Below are 13,687 nucleotides of genomic sequence, written 5' to 3'. Positions count from 1 at the left end.
GGGGCCCCCTTCATGTGAGGACGTCAAACACTGCAAAATGTGGCGCTGTATGAGCATTGTTGCAAAAGGAATCGCGTGAACACCGTCACCATAAAATCCTGTAGCGGATCAACCGTGGCTGCCGAGGAAACTCGCTCCGCCTGAGCAGTCGTTCGCGTGACTGCACTTCCTGCCAGGAGCCACGAGCCAGGAGTAACAAGTCACGAGGGTGCTACTGGATTAGAGCCTCCGAACTACCCTGACCGCGCTCGCACTGTGCCACGCAGAAAGCACCACGCATGAAATCACTCGCTCGTTGTCACTGCCGTTCGCCTGGCATTCGACACCCGTTGCTCCTCAATAAATAAAGGTGTGGTGTCTTCTCATTGCCCCTTTATTCCCAACGTACAATGATGGCGTAGGGCAAATGCACTCTTCATACGTCTGCAGTCAAGAAGAAAAAATCCCGGGCCCTTTCCACTAACGTGAAACCTCGTCAGGGGCGAAGCATGCAGTGTATAAAGGTATTCCTGGTGCCTTGGCGTTTTCGCCAACGGAGATGAAATCGCTGCGGTGTACAGGTTTACAGCTTCACAGAAAAGGTATCTTCTCTTTGAAGCACGCAGCTCTATAGCGCAAGGTGTAGACGAGTGTAATAGATTTTTTTATTACGCATCAGGCAGCGCTCTAGATCGAGGCGCAAACGAGTGTCGCAGTGTTTTTTTTAGTGAGTATTACGTTGTAGGGCGAGGCGTTAACACGTTTCCTGGTGTTTTAGTACCGTAACTACATGAGACGACGTTCGCGATGACCATTACGACGACGACAACAGGAGACACCAACAGCCCCAGCCCCTCAGGGGCTTGACCCTTAAATAGGGGTACCGCTTCCCACAGAAGTGGTGCCGTGTTCCACCGGTCTACTACCGCCAGCTCAGGAAGTCCTGGGCAGAAAGACGAGGGTGCTTAGCGAGAGCACTCGTAAAGTTAATTTATCGGGGACATGAAAACCTACGGTAGCATGAATTCTACAGCGGTGAGGCACTGTTCCAGTAACCAGAATCATTGAATAATAAAGGGCTCTTCTAACAACGCACCATGCTCATCTCTTCATCTGTCAAACCAATTTTTCATGCACGTACACCCTGTAGAATAATTCTATAATAAAATAAGGCCAACAAGAACACACTTAAAGATTCGAACTTTTTTTTACGCATAGCTGAAATTTCTAAAAAAAAACCTGAATAACACTTGCAAGTTGAAACCCTTACTTCATTAGTGAGAAATGGCCAATTCATACCGAAAATAAGTTAGTCCAGGCTCCCAACCTTGGCGAAATAAATAACAGACCTCTTCCGATGGTCTACATTGCGAAATACTGCACTGATTTTATTTAGTGTGCACGAAATATTCCATTCCACGTGTAAAGGCGCTGGGTAGTCCCTTGTCGTTAAACATACGAGAAAAACTAAGAAAACTAACAACGCTCAACGAAGGAAAAAAACTGCACAAACTGGAAAACAATGCAAAAGTGCAAAACACAATATTCATACTTAAGAAAAAAACTCCTTCATAATATCTTTACAAGATTTTCAACCCACCATTTCATCTGCGTTTTCGTGCTGAAACAATCGCTGGCCAATGTAAGAGGCTTAGATTCATTAGAAAAATACCCTGAGAGGTCGAGTGTAGCCGTAAAAGCCGCAGTTTTAAAAAGCGCGTACGATGTCAGAACAGGCTTCCTCGACGTGTTCCGAACGTTCGTTCGCCGCAGCGTACTCCCAAAAGGGCAATGTTAGGTACAATCAAATGCTCACAATTTATTGCAGGCATGTTTGGTATCGTATGTAAGATCCGTATTTAAACCATCTGCACAATCTTTGTATACGTTTTGTTAACTCCAGCTTTTTTGGAAAACACAGAAAGCAAACGACGGTAATGGTTAGCGTGGATTGAGTATTTTAAAACAGAATATTGGTAACTTCAATAAATGCAGAAGACAAAAACTACGTCCACCCATGCATAATTGAAAAGCTATTGAACCTGAACTCTGTCTATAAAACAAAGCAACGCGCATTACATACTCCTGGGTGACCTAAAAGTCATCGATATGTAGTCATGGGGTACTAACATCAACCCGGCGATTCCTCTTGAGGAATTTGCAACATTACTTCCGTTTACCCTAAAGTATGATAGAGTAAACTCCTGGTGGTCTTTCTGATTTTCGGAGTGCCTGGAAGAATCTTCCGTTGTCGCAAGTGAACAAATGAAGCCATATGTTTGTGTTTCTAGTAGAAGTGATGAGGCGACCCCTTTTATTTACAGCCCGTATTTACATTTTAAACTTAGGCTTGTGTCATTTATCAAATGACCATACACTTGAGGAAACTTACCCTTTTTACTCTACTTTATTCACAAAATGTGGCCAAGGGTTGTCAGAAGAAGAGCTGTTAGAAAAGTCTGGGAAAAAGTAACGCAGTTGAACCAACAGCCCTGCGAAGTCTCCCGTGTTGTAAAATGTCCCAGTCCGCGAATACTAATGGCTTTTCTTTAGGAGAGGCACCACGAAGGACAGCCTTTCCTACAACAGCACTCTAGTGTCTTATGCGTGAATTATTGCAAGTTTTAAGCACAATCTTCTGCATTAAAACTAGATCTGCAATTGAAGGTGTGGAATGGAGTTGGCTTGTCAGTTGAATCATGTACTTTGTCATAAAACTAGCGACAATGCAATCTGGATAAGCTAAGGGCAGCACCTTTTTATTTACTACACTGGTTTACAATTTTATTTTTGACAATACTGGTGATCAAGTCACTTTCGATAATCGCTTTATTGTGTAGGATTCAGATAACCGTACGCAACTACGGAAGTCGTTATTGTGCAATCGAGGTGGGCGAAAAATTCCCGTACGGTTCATACTTTGCCAAATCGATATGTATTCTACCCCGTGGTCATCGCACAGATCGGGATACTTAGGTTGAAAAGCGGTTGCATAATTGCGGTATTTGAAACACTTTGCACCCGCGCGTGTTTTTATGACGTCGGGGACGTCTTATGACGTCGGGGACGTCACGCTCCCACACATACAAAAAAAAGTTCATCGCAAGCAAGCATTTCTGATTCTGCTGCAGATACCACAAAAAATGGTGTCAAATCTAGCGCCGCTCAGTGCTACTTCAATTTTTAGGCAATGGTTGTAGTCTATTTCAGCTTTTCTGCGGGGTATGTTACGGAGTTTTATGAATACAAAATACTGCGGGTTACTTTCCAATAGTTTTGCGTCATCAGGAACGGATTACACCCTAATCATTTAGAGTGTTGCTTCGAGTTTGCTCGCATTTCTTCTCGAGCAGCCCGATCTAAAACTTCTCTGCCTGTGTCTCCAATCATTTTTGCAGCCTTCTTCCGCTCACTTACGCAATCTCTTCCGTCCTATAACCACGGCTACGCTTGTCTACATCCAAGGTCGCGGCAGCCAGAGCTAGTGTTGGCGTAGACTCCATAACTCTATGGTATGCGATTAGGCCCCAACCAGCGGGGCACTCTCGGGACTGTTCGCTATGCGAAGCTGGAAGGGAACCTGAAAGCCAAGGCACCGCCAATCCTGTTCCTAGCAATGTACGTCTTTGTCCTAGAACAGTTGTGAGGCAGTTCTCAAGAGTTCGTAGTTTTATTAACAGGGCGCAACCTGCAATAAAATCACAGACATTTGTTTGGGAGTTCCCTTTACGATGCGCCAGCATTTGCTCTGTGTTCATCTCCTTAATACTTAGGCAAAATGATCCGGTTTGCGCAGGGTGGTACTTGCAATATTAGGGCAACATGCAGTAGTACCAGAGCGAACATCAATTACGGGAAAAAAAAAACTTGAAGAAAGACGATGAAGAAATAGATTGTACCCAAAAAGCACAGACTAGCGATTGAATTTCACTTGAGTAAACAAACAGCCACGTACCGACGTGCACTCTACACCGGTGTAAATACGTGAGGGCAAGAAGGAAAGGATGGACGGAACGAAATGCAGGAAACCGGACATATTATACAATCTTGGCGCAATCGTTATTGCCATAAACAAATCAAAGCATAGACCAGCGAAGGAAAAAGGCACTACACGTCACACTAGTCTCCTCAGGGAGTGTATTCAATCACCTTCTTTTATCCTTGTGTTTCGCGCAGTTCTTCGTTTTCGTAAGGCACGAATTAGCACATGTTTATATTATGCTTCAATATAAATTTGATTGTACAAGGAAAGAGCCCTTTTCGTATTCTTTTTTACTGAAAGTGATGCGCAGGCCGAACCACGTGGAGAAGCCCGTTTATTTGAAATGGGTTAAAAACTGCGAACGCCGCAGAAAGTTCGTGTGATCTTTATCGTGGACTCCTACGCCGTTTTTGAAGTCGGACCAGAGGTGCAATCAATCACAGATGTTACCCGATGTTCCAAATTACGCTGCAAAATTTAATCTAAAGCAGTTGATTGATTGTAGGGTTTCACGCGCCGACACAACGCAGACGATGAGGCGCGCGGGAGTGGTGGGCTTACGGTTTACTTTTGACTACCTGGGGATCTTAGACGTACGCCGAAATCTCACACACACGGGCGTTTTTGCTTTTCACCTCCATCAGAAAAGCGCCCGCCACCACTGGCAATCGAACCCGCGTCTTCTTGCTCAGCAGCGCAACGCCTTAGCGACGGAGCCACAACGGTGGGTAATCTAAAGAAGTTGTTTACGAGCGTGCTCTTGCATGGTGTTATAACGGGAGTGCTTCAGCCGACGGTGTGGGATCGAACTGCAAACCTGCGTCCTCCGAAAGAATAGAACCGCTCTTACACGGTGAATAACGCCACACAACCACTGAGAACAAGCTGTACTTCACGCCAGACACAAATGCCAGATTTTATGTGTTTCGTGGCGCACATTTGTTTTTAGGAATAGTTTAACCTTCGATAGCTGTTGAAGGCTGTATCTTGCAATTCCGGGAATGAAAACTAATTCGACATTGCATTACTCTGTCAATCTATGTGACTATAAACAATAAATGCATTTATGTATTTCCGACCATTACATGAATACTCCGTTGCCGTGGGGACGCTCAGCCGCAGAGACGAGAGTTCAATCACGGCTCCTCGGCTGTTTTCCGACGCTGGGGAACACCTAAAACGGCGTGTTCCGAAAACTGTGAGCATGTTTTTTTCTTCCTGTTAAGACAAATTCGGTTAAGCGAGATTCTCGCTAATGCCGAACAATGTGGTGACGTTTGTATAGATTTCCGTTGGCCAATGTAAAGAAAATTGGCTTAAGACGAACAGCCTTGAACGCTCTCTTCGGTTAAGGCGAAAAATATTCGGGGTAAACACCAATGCTGGCGATTCTAGGCAGCGAATATGGCAGTCTTGTTGGTGGGTGGCTGGGCATTCTGGCGACCAGAGGGAAAGAAGAGTAAAAGAAAAACACATTGCACACAGAGAGTTCGCTGAGTGCAAAAATAAAAGACTCGCGGAGCGGATAAAGCTACCGCTTCTCCCACCCTTAAACCCCCAGAGCTAGAGGCAAAGCAAAGAAAAAAATAGCGAGGCCGAGTTTTGTGGCCGCTGGGCTCTGGAGGAGACAGGGGCAAAACTAGGTGGATAAAAAAAGTTAAAGAGAGCGATGACGGAGGCTTCTGTTCACGAACGTAGCGGCTCTCCAGACCAACGCCGTTTCGCGGGGGTATAATCTCAGTTCGCGTCTTTTCGCGCCGCGAGTCCCACCGCCTGACCGCCGAGAAAGCCAGGAGTTCCCACCTTGCCTCTCCTGCGTTTTCGCTTATGGTAGCGGAAGTGCGCTTTCCGTATCCTCTTGGGCTGGATAAAACGAGGCAGGAGCACTTGAAGAGCGTTTTGTATCAAGTTGCGTATTCAAATGTTTTTTTTTGTCTTTTTCATTCATTGTAAGTTTAGTTTATTCACGGTCTTGAAGCAAGATATTTGCATGCACCTGGGGCTGTTGCCGATTCTTTTATTTGGGAGGGGGGGGGGGCTTCTGAACAGACGACCTTTTGATAAGAGGAAAAAGTATAATGGTCACTTCAAATTTGCCTTGACCGGAGTCCACTGTATATGATTGAAGTACCTTCAAAACCGCCGAATGCTTCTTGGCCGCGTTAAACGCCCGAAATTGTTTTCTTTCATGCAATGATAAGTAACCAAAGTACTTCGGTTAAGCGAAAGTGTACATTTATTGTGCATGTTGTAAGTTTTCCCCCTTGATTCTGGTTGCTGAAAAAGCACTGATACGCCAAGGGAGGCTGTATTTATCAAACGGCGACAGCGGCAGAAAATCACACCAGCCAATTTTAAATTTACCCGATGCAAGTGGAGCAGCTATAATTGGGTCCGATATCTTGTGCCCTCTAAGCATTTGAAGCGCTGTTTGACAAAGTAGAAAAAAACGGTCCACACATTTAAACAAAAAAAAAACGTGAAACACCCTTGAAAGACCTCTAAATTGCACAGTTGGCTCTCCCGAAAACCACATTATGTAACCGGGAGCAGATTGTTATCCTTTCATTGATCAAGGTCCATGTGTCGGGTATATTAACGGCTCAATCCAAACTTTGTCTGGTGTTATAAATTCTGAAAGGGAAGTTTTCAGTATTTTTCGCCTTGAACGCTCAGAATGAGGTGGGTTTTATATATCTGTAATATGCCTTTTTCACAATGCATACGCATGACCCACTTGGCGTTCATAAGTCACAAAGTGCTCGTAACGTCTCGCCGCTTCGAAAGAAGTCGCATGACAAGCACATCAACAAACTAGATAATTAAGGACGTGGCAGTTTTTTTTTTTCTTGACTCTCAAGCGTGACACTACTTTCTCTCCGCCTGAAGCGGATCTGGGCACATTAAACACGTGGAAAATGGACATCTGTTGACCGTGATGGCAGTAAAAAAGCTGTTCAGGTTTTGAGCAGGGGACGCCTGTAAGCTAGACCATTGGAAAAATTTTATGAAGTTGCGTTTTTCAGGTCTCGATAAAAAAAAACAATATTAAACCAATCTCGGCCGCTACAGCTGCTCATTACGGCGGGAAATTGTAAAGACGGACAATCAAGGAGCACACGTGCCTAAATGCCGGGCCCATATAAATTAAGACCAGAGAAAACACACGACACGCGATAAGTTCCAACTAGTTTCATCCCAAATACACATACGGATAAACATGCCCACCATTATCGCACTCGCACCGGACTCTGCTGAGAGAGTTTAATGAAAGAGAAACGAATATAAGGGCACGGTCATCTTCCGTGAGCATGCGACTATTTCAACTCACAGAGAACTCGACCTGTCTTCACACTGCTTTAATACTTCGGCATTCTCGGTGAAGAGTAATAATTGTGTGAATATATCTGCCTTCTCTTGTTTCGAATAAACTAGTCGTAAGTAATCGTTGTGCTGTGTTCCTCTCCTGTCAGTGTTGGTATCCGTTTATAAAATCTCAACAGCCCGTCTGATAAAGCCCCAAAACACGAAATCAACATGCATTATTCTGGTTTTAAAAATAGCAACATGTCTCTAAAATGAACCGTTACTAACTGATCTGTGCTCCCGCACATTTTCATACACATACCCATGTACACGCACACGCACATGCAAACGCACATGCAAAGGAACACAAACGCACGCATGCGCCCCCCCCCCCCACACACACACTAACACACACACACTAACACACTCACACTAACACACACACACACACACGCGCGCGCGCGCGCGCGCAAGCACGCATGCATTGCGCGTTCGTGCACGGGCACGTGCAAGAATACACGTGCTCGCAGGTGTGCACACGCACGCATACGCACGCATACGCACACACGTACACGCTTGCACACACACACACGCGCGCAAACACACACGCACGCACGTGCACGTGCACGTGCACGCACACGCACGCGCGCGAACACACACACACACAGACACACACACACACACACACGCAAAACGGCGATAGGCTCTCTCCAAGCTGTGCACGATTCTGCTTTACAGAAGACCACCCATTTGTAATGTTCTAGATACCAATCATTGTGTACTGAGTTTGTTGTAAATTTGCTAATACAGCGCTTTTAAAAGATCCAGACAACTGACCCGGCGATACAAAAAAAAGCGAGAAATTGAAGGGTCCCGTCATGCCAGACCTGTAAGATATTTCGTTCAAAAAAAATCGTGAATGGTTTAATGTTAGCGCTGTATTTTCTGCTCTGAACAAAATGATCAAAAATGCAAACCTAAATGAAGAATAAACAATTGGGCACAGGATCACAAGTGGTTTGTAACTTGTTCTGAAGAGAGGGTTCTGTCGATTCTTTTATTATGCGGCAGGCAGCGCATTCCAAAATCGTGGCGCTAGGTAAATGCAAGCCTAAAACAGTCTACGAAATGACAAAAAATGGCTGCGCATTTGCCTACTTCGTTATAAATGTCTCCTAAAGGCGATAGGCCACTGGCACTTCTGCTACGTGGTTACTTTTCTGCTCAGCGATATCACCCCTCGTGCTCCGCTCCTGATCTGTCGGTACGCTGGCGATGAATTCAGTGGGAATCTATGAAATGCCCTTTAGCTTTCTGGCCTTCTCACTGCTGGGGTGCTACCTGTTAGGACAGCGTTAATGCTTCTTTATATTTTGTTTCTTGTTGTTTGGAAGAGTGCTAGAGCGGGAGTTCTGTTTTTCTTGTGCTTCCTTTCATCTCGCACTTACTGGAGCGTTTGTGCACCAGTTTTACCTCGTCATTTCTCTCACTTGCTACAGCAAAAACTAACCCAAGCTCTATACCGAACTCAGTGAAAGCAGCAAAAGCCGGTTTATGGCTTACACCATCGCTGAATTGTGCTGGTTTTATCTGGGCAAAATTATTTAGATATGTGTAACGAATTCCATCAGTTTCATCATACCAAGCGGTTCTGCCTATATAAACTTCTTTTCCACAAACTTTTCCCTAGAAGCTGAATCGAGGGTGAGAAAAACAGACATAGAGATAGGAAAAAAATTCGGTTTGAGTACGCCGAGACGGTCTTCCCTATTTATAACAATTAAAGAGCCTGGTGGGTATTTAATTCAGATACCGTGATTTATGGCCACATTTTGATAATAGCCCCTTCTTAGCAGCACGAGGAACGCGAAAAAATATTCCAAGCCAACAACATAATTGTTTTGTTTCCCTTACAATTTGGCAATATTTTGATACAATTCCAAAAAAGAGCGCCAGTTCTTATCACTGCAATAGATTTTGCCAAGCATGCCTATCTCTGTACCACGGACAAGCACATTGAACCTGCAGGTTTAAAATTATATAATATTTGACTCTCCATTTTCTCCCTTGTTTCATTTGCTGAACTCCGTTTTTTTTTCATTTCAATTGAGTCTTGCCATGTTCTCTATGAAATTTACACGTGTAAAATCGGGCGCATCGCCATGAAATAAATGGTAGTTGCTAGTGGACCCTTAGCCTGTTCATTTCATAGTCCTTCTTCCGTACTGCTCCTTGTTCTCCCTTTTATAAACTCACATAACAAACAACATTTTGTTATTAAACCATTGGTGCGTGCGGGGATTCTACACCAGCTGTCTTCACACTCTAGAATAAGGATGGCGTACCCAATATGTGTATAAAAACCTCCAAATTTGCCCATACCCTTATGTGCCCACATAATACACACCGACGCCAAAGCATGACTGGAAATCATTTCTTTAGGCACGAGTCAAGTAACGGCTTAGAAAAGCCTCGCATTTAAGAAGATGGCTTATATTACTATGGGAACGATTTTTCCTGTTACAATCTGTGGGTTAATCAGGAAACCTTTTGTAATTTTGAATGTCTTGACTAAATCCTGTGCATTCTATCTTCTGTCTAAACAATCCTGGTGTAAGTTATTTCTATATGTATTTATCGGAATACGGAGTCCTTACATATCTTGACACAGCGCCACCATAAATGCCACCATAAAGGATATCGTGGTCCGACACTGGAGACACTTTGAAAAATCTGACACCATTTTTGCTCATATAGGACTGCCAGATACGACAAATGCTTGTTCATATGAATTCCGTGCGGACGGAGCAGAGGAAAGCAACTCAGCCTGACTTCGCCCTATATAAAATAGAGAAATTCTCGGATACAATATAAGATGAAAAACCAGGTGAAAAATCAGATTGGGAAATCCCATCACTAGTAAGATGCCAAAAATACGACAAGTAATTTAATGTTATGGTTTTTGAAAACAATATCTCCTTTATTTATCTCTGGGCACGCTATACTCGGTATGAACTCCGTATTCGGCAATTGCATTTTTACAGAAAATTTTATTAGAAGCATAAAAACAATAAAAAATGCAACGAATATTTTTCTGGTGTTTTATTCGAACGTACTATTAGTAAGTATTGTATCATCGAAAGGTCAAAATATGAGAGTAAATTTAGCGCAAGTTATCAACACAGAAAAGCGTTACTCAGGAAGGTTCAAATCTTTCCAGAGCTGCATCACGTCGCTCTTTCCGGTCTTTTCGGAAATCCATTGTTGCATAGCGCCAATTTGTTCCGGGCAGAAGTGACTCCGCCAATCGCCCACCACTCCTTTCCGAACGAAGCCGGCACCTTCGTGCATTTGCGGTATTTTGCGTTTCAGAAATTCGGAAAGGAATTCCGCCGATTTGAGAGCTTTCTCAGGAGGAAGATCGACCAGAGCCTGCACCCTATCCCTAATACTGTGACTTAGCGAGCGCTTCATAGCTTGAACGCTGCAGGCTTCGACGATGCGGGTGAGTAAGGATGCGTCATTACGCAGTGCTTCTCCGTGCTCTTTTCCAAGAAAGTCCGCAATCTTGAGCACACTGTGGGGAGTGTCCCGCTTCATTTCTTCGTAGGTCAGGAAGAGGACATTGGGCTTGTGGCGGATGTCATACCACGGTAGAAGATGGTCGAAGTAGCCGCCGTACATAGTTTTTCCCGACACAAACAAGTTCACGCAGTTCTCGAATGAAGCATCACAGGTTTTTGGTGTAAGCCCTTTGAAGAAATAGAACGATGACACGCAGCAATCGTATGGGTTCCTTGCAACGTAGATATATTTTGAATCATCCGAAAATGACAGAAACTTCAAAGGTAAATGAGTGACGATAGGTCCACTTCGTGCCTCCCTTGCGGCTACTTCAGCACCAGTGAGATCCAGAAAAGGTGACATCAGCATCAAATCAGCGATGTCCTCAGGTAGATTTGCCTTGGTGAGAATATTGCAAACGATGGTTTGGGTCCAGATAGTGCCTGTCTTTGGGTATGTGACCACGAATATGTCCCCTGAACGAGGCAAGTATCGCATCGCTGAGCGAAGGCTTTCTTCTGGCCAAAGTGTGTGCGCCCAGACGCCATCCACATCTTTGTACAGACTCAGGTCCATTGCTTTAAGAATTCGTAAGGTCCAACCTAAAACAAAAAATAACATTCGTATGGTCTCGTGATTTGCTCAACCTACCATTAGGATTTTCCAGAGAAGCTTTTAGATATCCGTCGCAGTTGTAACTGTAATGTAGCTGAAATACGGGGAAGTGGCATGTTTGGGAAGCATGGTTCAATCGTGGTGAAGTTTCTATAAAAAGTCGCATACTCATGTTGCGTTGTATTTTTGCTGACGTATAAATGAATTTTGCGAGCACCAGAGTATCTAACCACTCGTTTTCTGACTGTTAACTTTTTTCTGTGTTTTCAATAAACATTGAGTGCTGGCATTGCGAAAGATTCTCAACAATGCCCTTTGATCAAGGAGAAATCTCCATCGTCCAGTGGCGGGTTCTTAACAATTAACAATATTAGGCGTAAATTTTGTGTTATGGTACATTGCTGTTTTAATACTTTTCACTATTCGTATGTTATAAGCCCTGCGCTGTGATGTACTGGGAAACAGTGGTTTTCAGTTTTAGCCAAGATGTAACAGCAGTGCATATTAATCGGTGTTCAGGTGGAGAACAGACATCATATTTTAACTGCTAATGCAGGGGTACGCTTGTGCTTGTGTAGGAGTATTTTAAAATCTGGTGCTGGATTACGTAATCATCTGGTACAGGGCAGCAAAAAGTAACATCACATTTTTTTGTTGTTCCCTTATAACAATGAACAATATGTTCAGAGAAACTCTGAATGCTTCCCTCAACTGCTAACAGGCCAACCTAATGGGATAACCGAACAAAAAGCAAATGCACGAACTCCACAAAGATTAGTTTTTCGCGCCCGCCAGGTTACTCAGAATTGTAATTCACAGATTGTAAAACGCATAGTGTGAAGCTGGAAGGCGGGTTAGACTGTTCTGTTTTCGCAGTGTTCTGGAGCTTTTTTGCTGTGTACTTCAGTACTTCGTGCTTTCTACACACTGCAACGAAACCTCCAACCACGCGCTTATCCAGAGCAAGCTGTTCATCTGTTCTGCATATGGAAGCTGTTCTAGTTCATCATGCTCTGTTTTGTGTTTAACCTTGCACCCTTCGGTTCCAGTTAAAATGTTTTCAGTCACCGTCACCCCTCATTTCTTCGTCTTTTTTGTGTCCTTGGATTTTAATCCTGTAACTATTTTAAAAACCATCTACCAAGTCGTCTAACAGTACACTTTGCTAAGCTTATTCCTAGTTAATCGGTCTGTCCGGCGCGTTTAACCTTTCGTCCTTCGATTTTAATAAAACTGATGCAGTCGTGGTCAGCAATCGTGCAGTAGTTTTTCCATGCCTGTCTTTCTCTTCGCGGTATAGCAATATTTAAAAAACGAACAACCTGTGAAGGCTGCCGTTGCATTTTCTTAGTTTTTATCGGTTATTGCTCTTTCGGAGAGATTTGAGTTAATAGGACTCCGATGTAGAACACGACCTTTTCTGAACGGATTTCTATAACTAGATCTTTTTTTTATTCCCAATAACAACTGGGAGCAATCCTTAACACACAGAAGTGGGTGTTTATTAGGCAAATCTTTAGCGGAGTATTAGATTTAGCTCTTAACGTTGTAAAACTGTGGGCTACTCCCTCTTGACCCTTCATCTACCGGTAACATCCTTCAACAAGAGTTTTACAGCTTACTTTCGCCTAGACATAAAAATAATCGTTAACAAAATACTAATCCTTCACAGCGGTTACGCAATAACAACATTTAAAACCGACAAACACTTATTCGCATTCGCAAACTTTGTACGGAAGTATGCTTCAATGGCCAGTACTCACCAGAACGTTCTCCCCTAGGTACACTGTGGGCGACTAAGAGTTTCCGCTCGGTTATGCAGCAGTCGCTAGAGCACGCATATAGATATGCAGAGGAGGTTACAAGACCATAACCAAAGGAACGTCGCCAACTTCTCGTTTTCGACACGGGTACTTGAGGGTACATCGTTAGTTCTTTTATCGCCTCTTGCGTACCAAACAGCGTTAGCGATTACAAAATCCCTTGTGTGTCTCGCCCTAGAGCCTTCTATTGGCACCCCTGAATTAAAAGCCATCGCGAGAAACACGTTCACGCGCAGTCAGGAGAGGGAAACTGTTCGACCAGTTGCTTAGCAAGACTAGTAAGAGTTGCTAACCTACTCATTACTTCAGAAATGCCTTACATCAGGCTAACAACCACACGGAATGCTAAATGAGACAAAACGGCGACTGGCTACGCAAACAGCATAAATTGCTCTAAGCAAGCACAGCGCTGAGCAGA

General features: G+C 43.9%; 1 protein-coding gene across 1 annotated transcript; it reads right to left on the bottom strand.

Moving 5' to 3' along the window:
* Positions 1-10,409: 10,409 nt before the first annotated feature.
* Positions 10,410-13,392, bottom strand: LOC144149113 (sulfotransferase 2A1-like). The gene is made up of 2 exons (XM_077680653.1): positions 13,210-13,392; positions 10,410-11,433 (listed from the first exon to the last, which is right to left on the bottom strand). Exons 1-2 carry the CDS (start codon positions 13,370-13,372, stop codon positions 10,460-10,462), a joined length of 1,137 nt encoding a protein of 378 aa, XP_077536779.1. The 5' UTR covers positions 13,373-13,392; the 3' UTR covers positions 10,410-10,459.
* Positions 13,393-13,687: the final 295 nt, after the last annotated feature.

Source organism: Haemaphysalis longicornis, unplaced genomic scaffold, assembly GCF_048455015.1.
Source record: "Haemaphysalis longicornis isolate Haplotype H1 unplaced genomic scaffold, Haemaphysalis longicornis Haplotype H1 scaffold_8, whole genome shotgun sequence".
Classification (NCBI taxonomy): Eukaryota; Metazoa; Arthropoda; class Arachnida; order Ixodida; family Ixodidae; genus Haemaphysalis; species Haemaphysalis longicornis.
This window is presented reverse-complemented; position numbering and strand designations above follow the sequence as displayed.

Bases quoted from the DNA above. Each gene is read 5' to 3' on its own strand.
- LOC144149113 (XM_077680653.1), bottom strand. From the start codon at position 13,372: ATGTACCCTCAAGTACCCGTGTCGAAAACGAGAAGTTGGCGACGTTCC. The intron at 11,434-13,209 runs GTGAGTACTGGC...TTTTTGTTTTAG, and splicing joins ACCTAGGGGAGAACGTTCTG to GTTGGACCTTACGAATTCTT.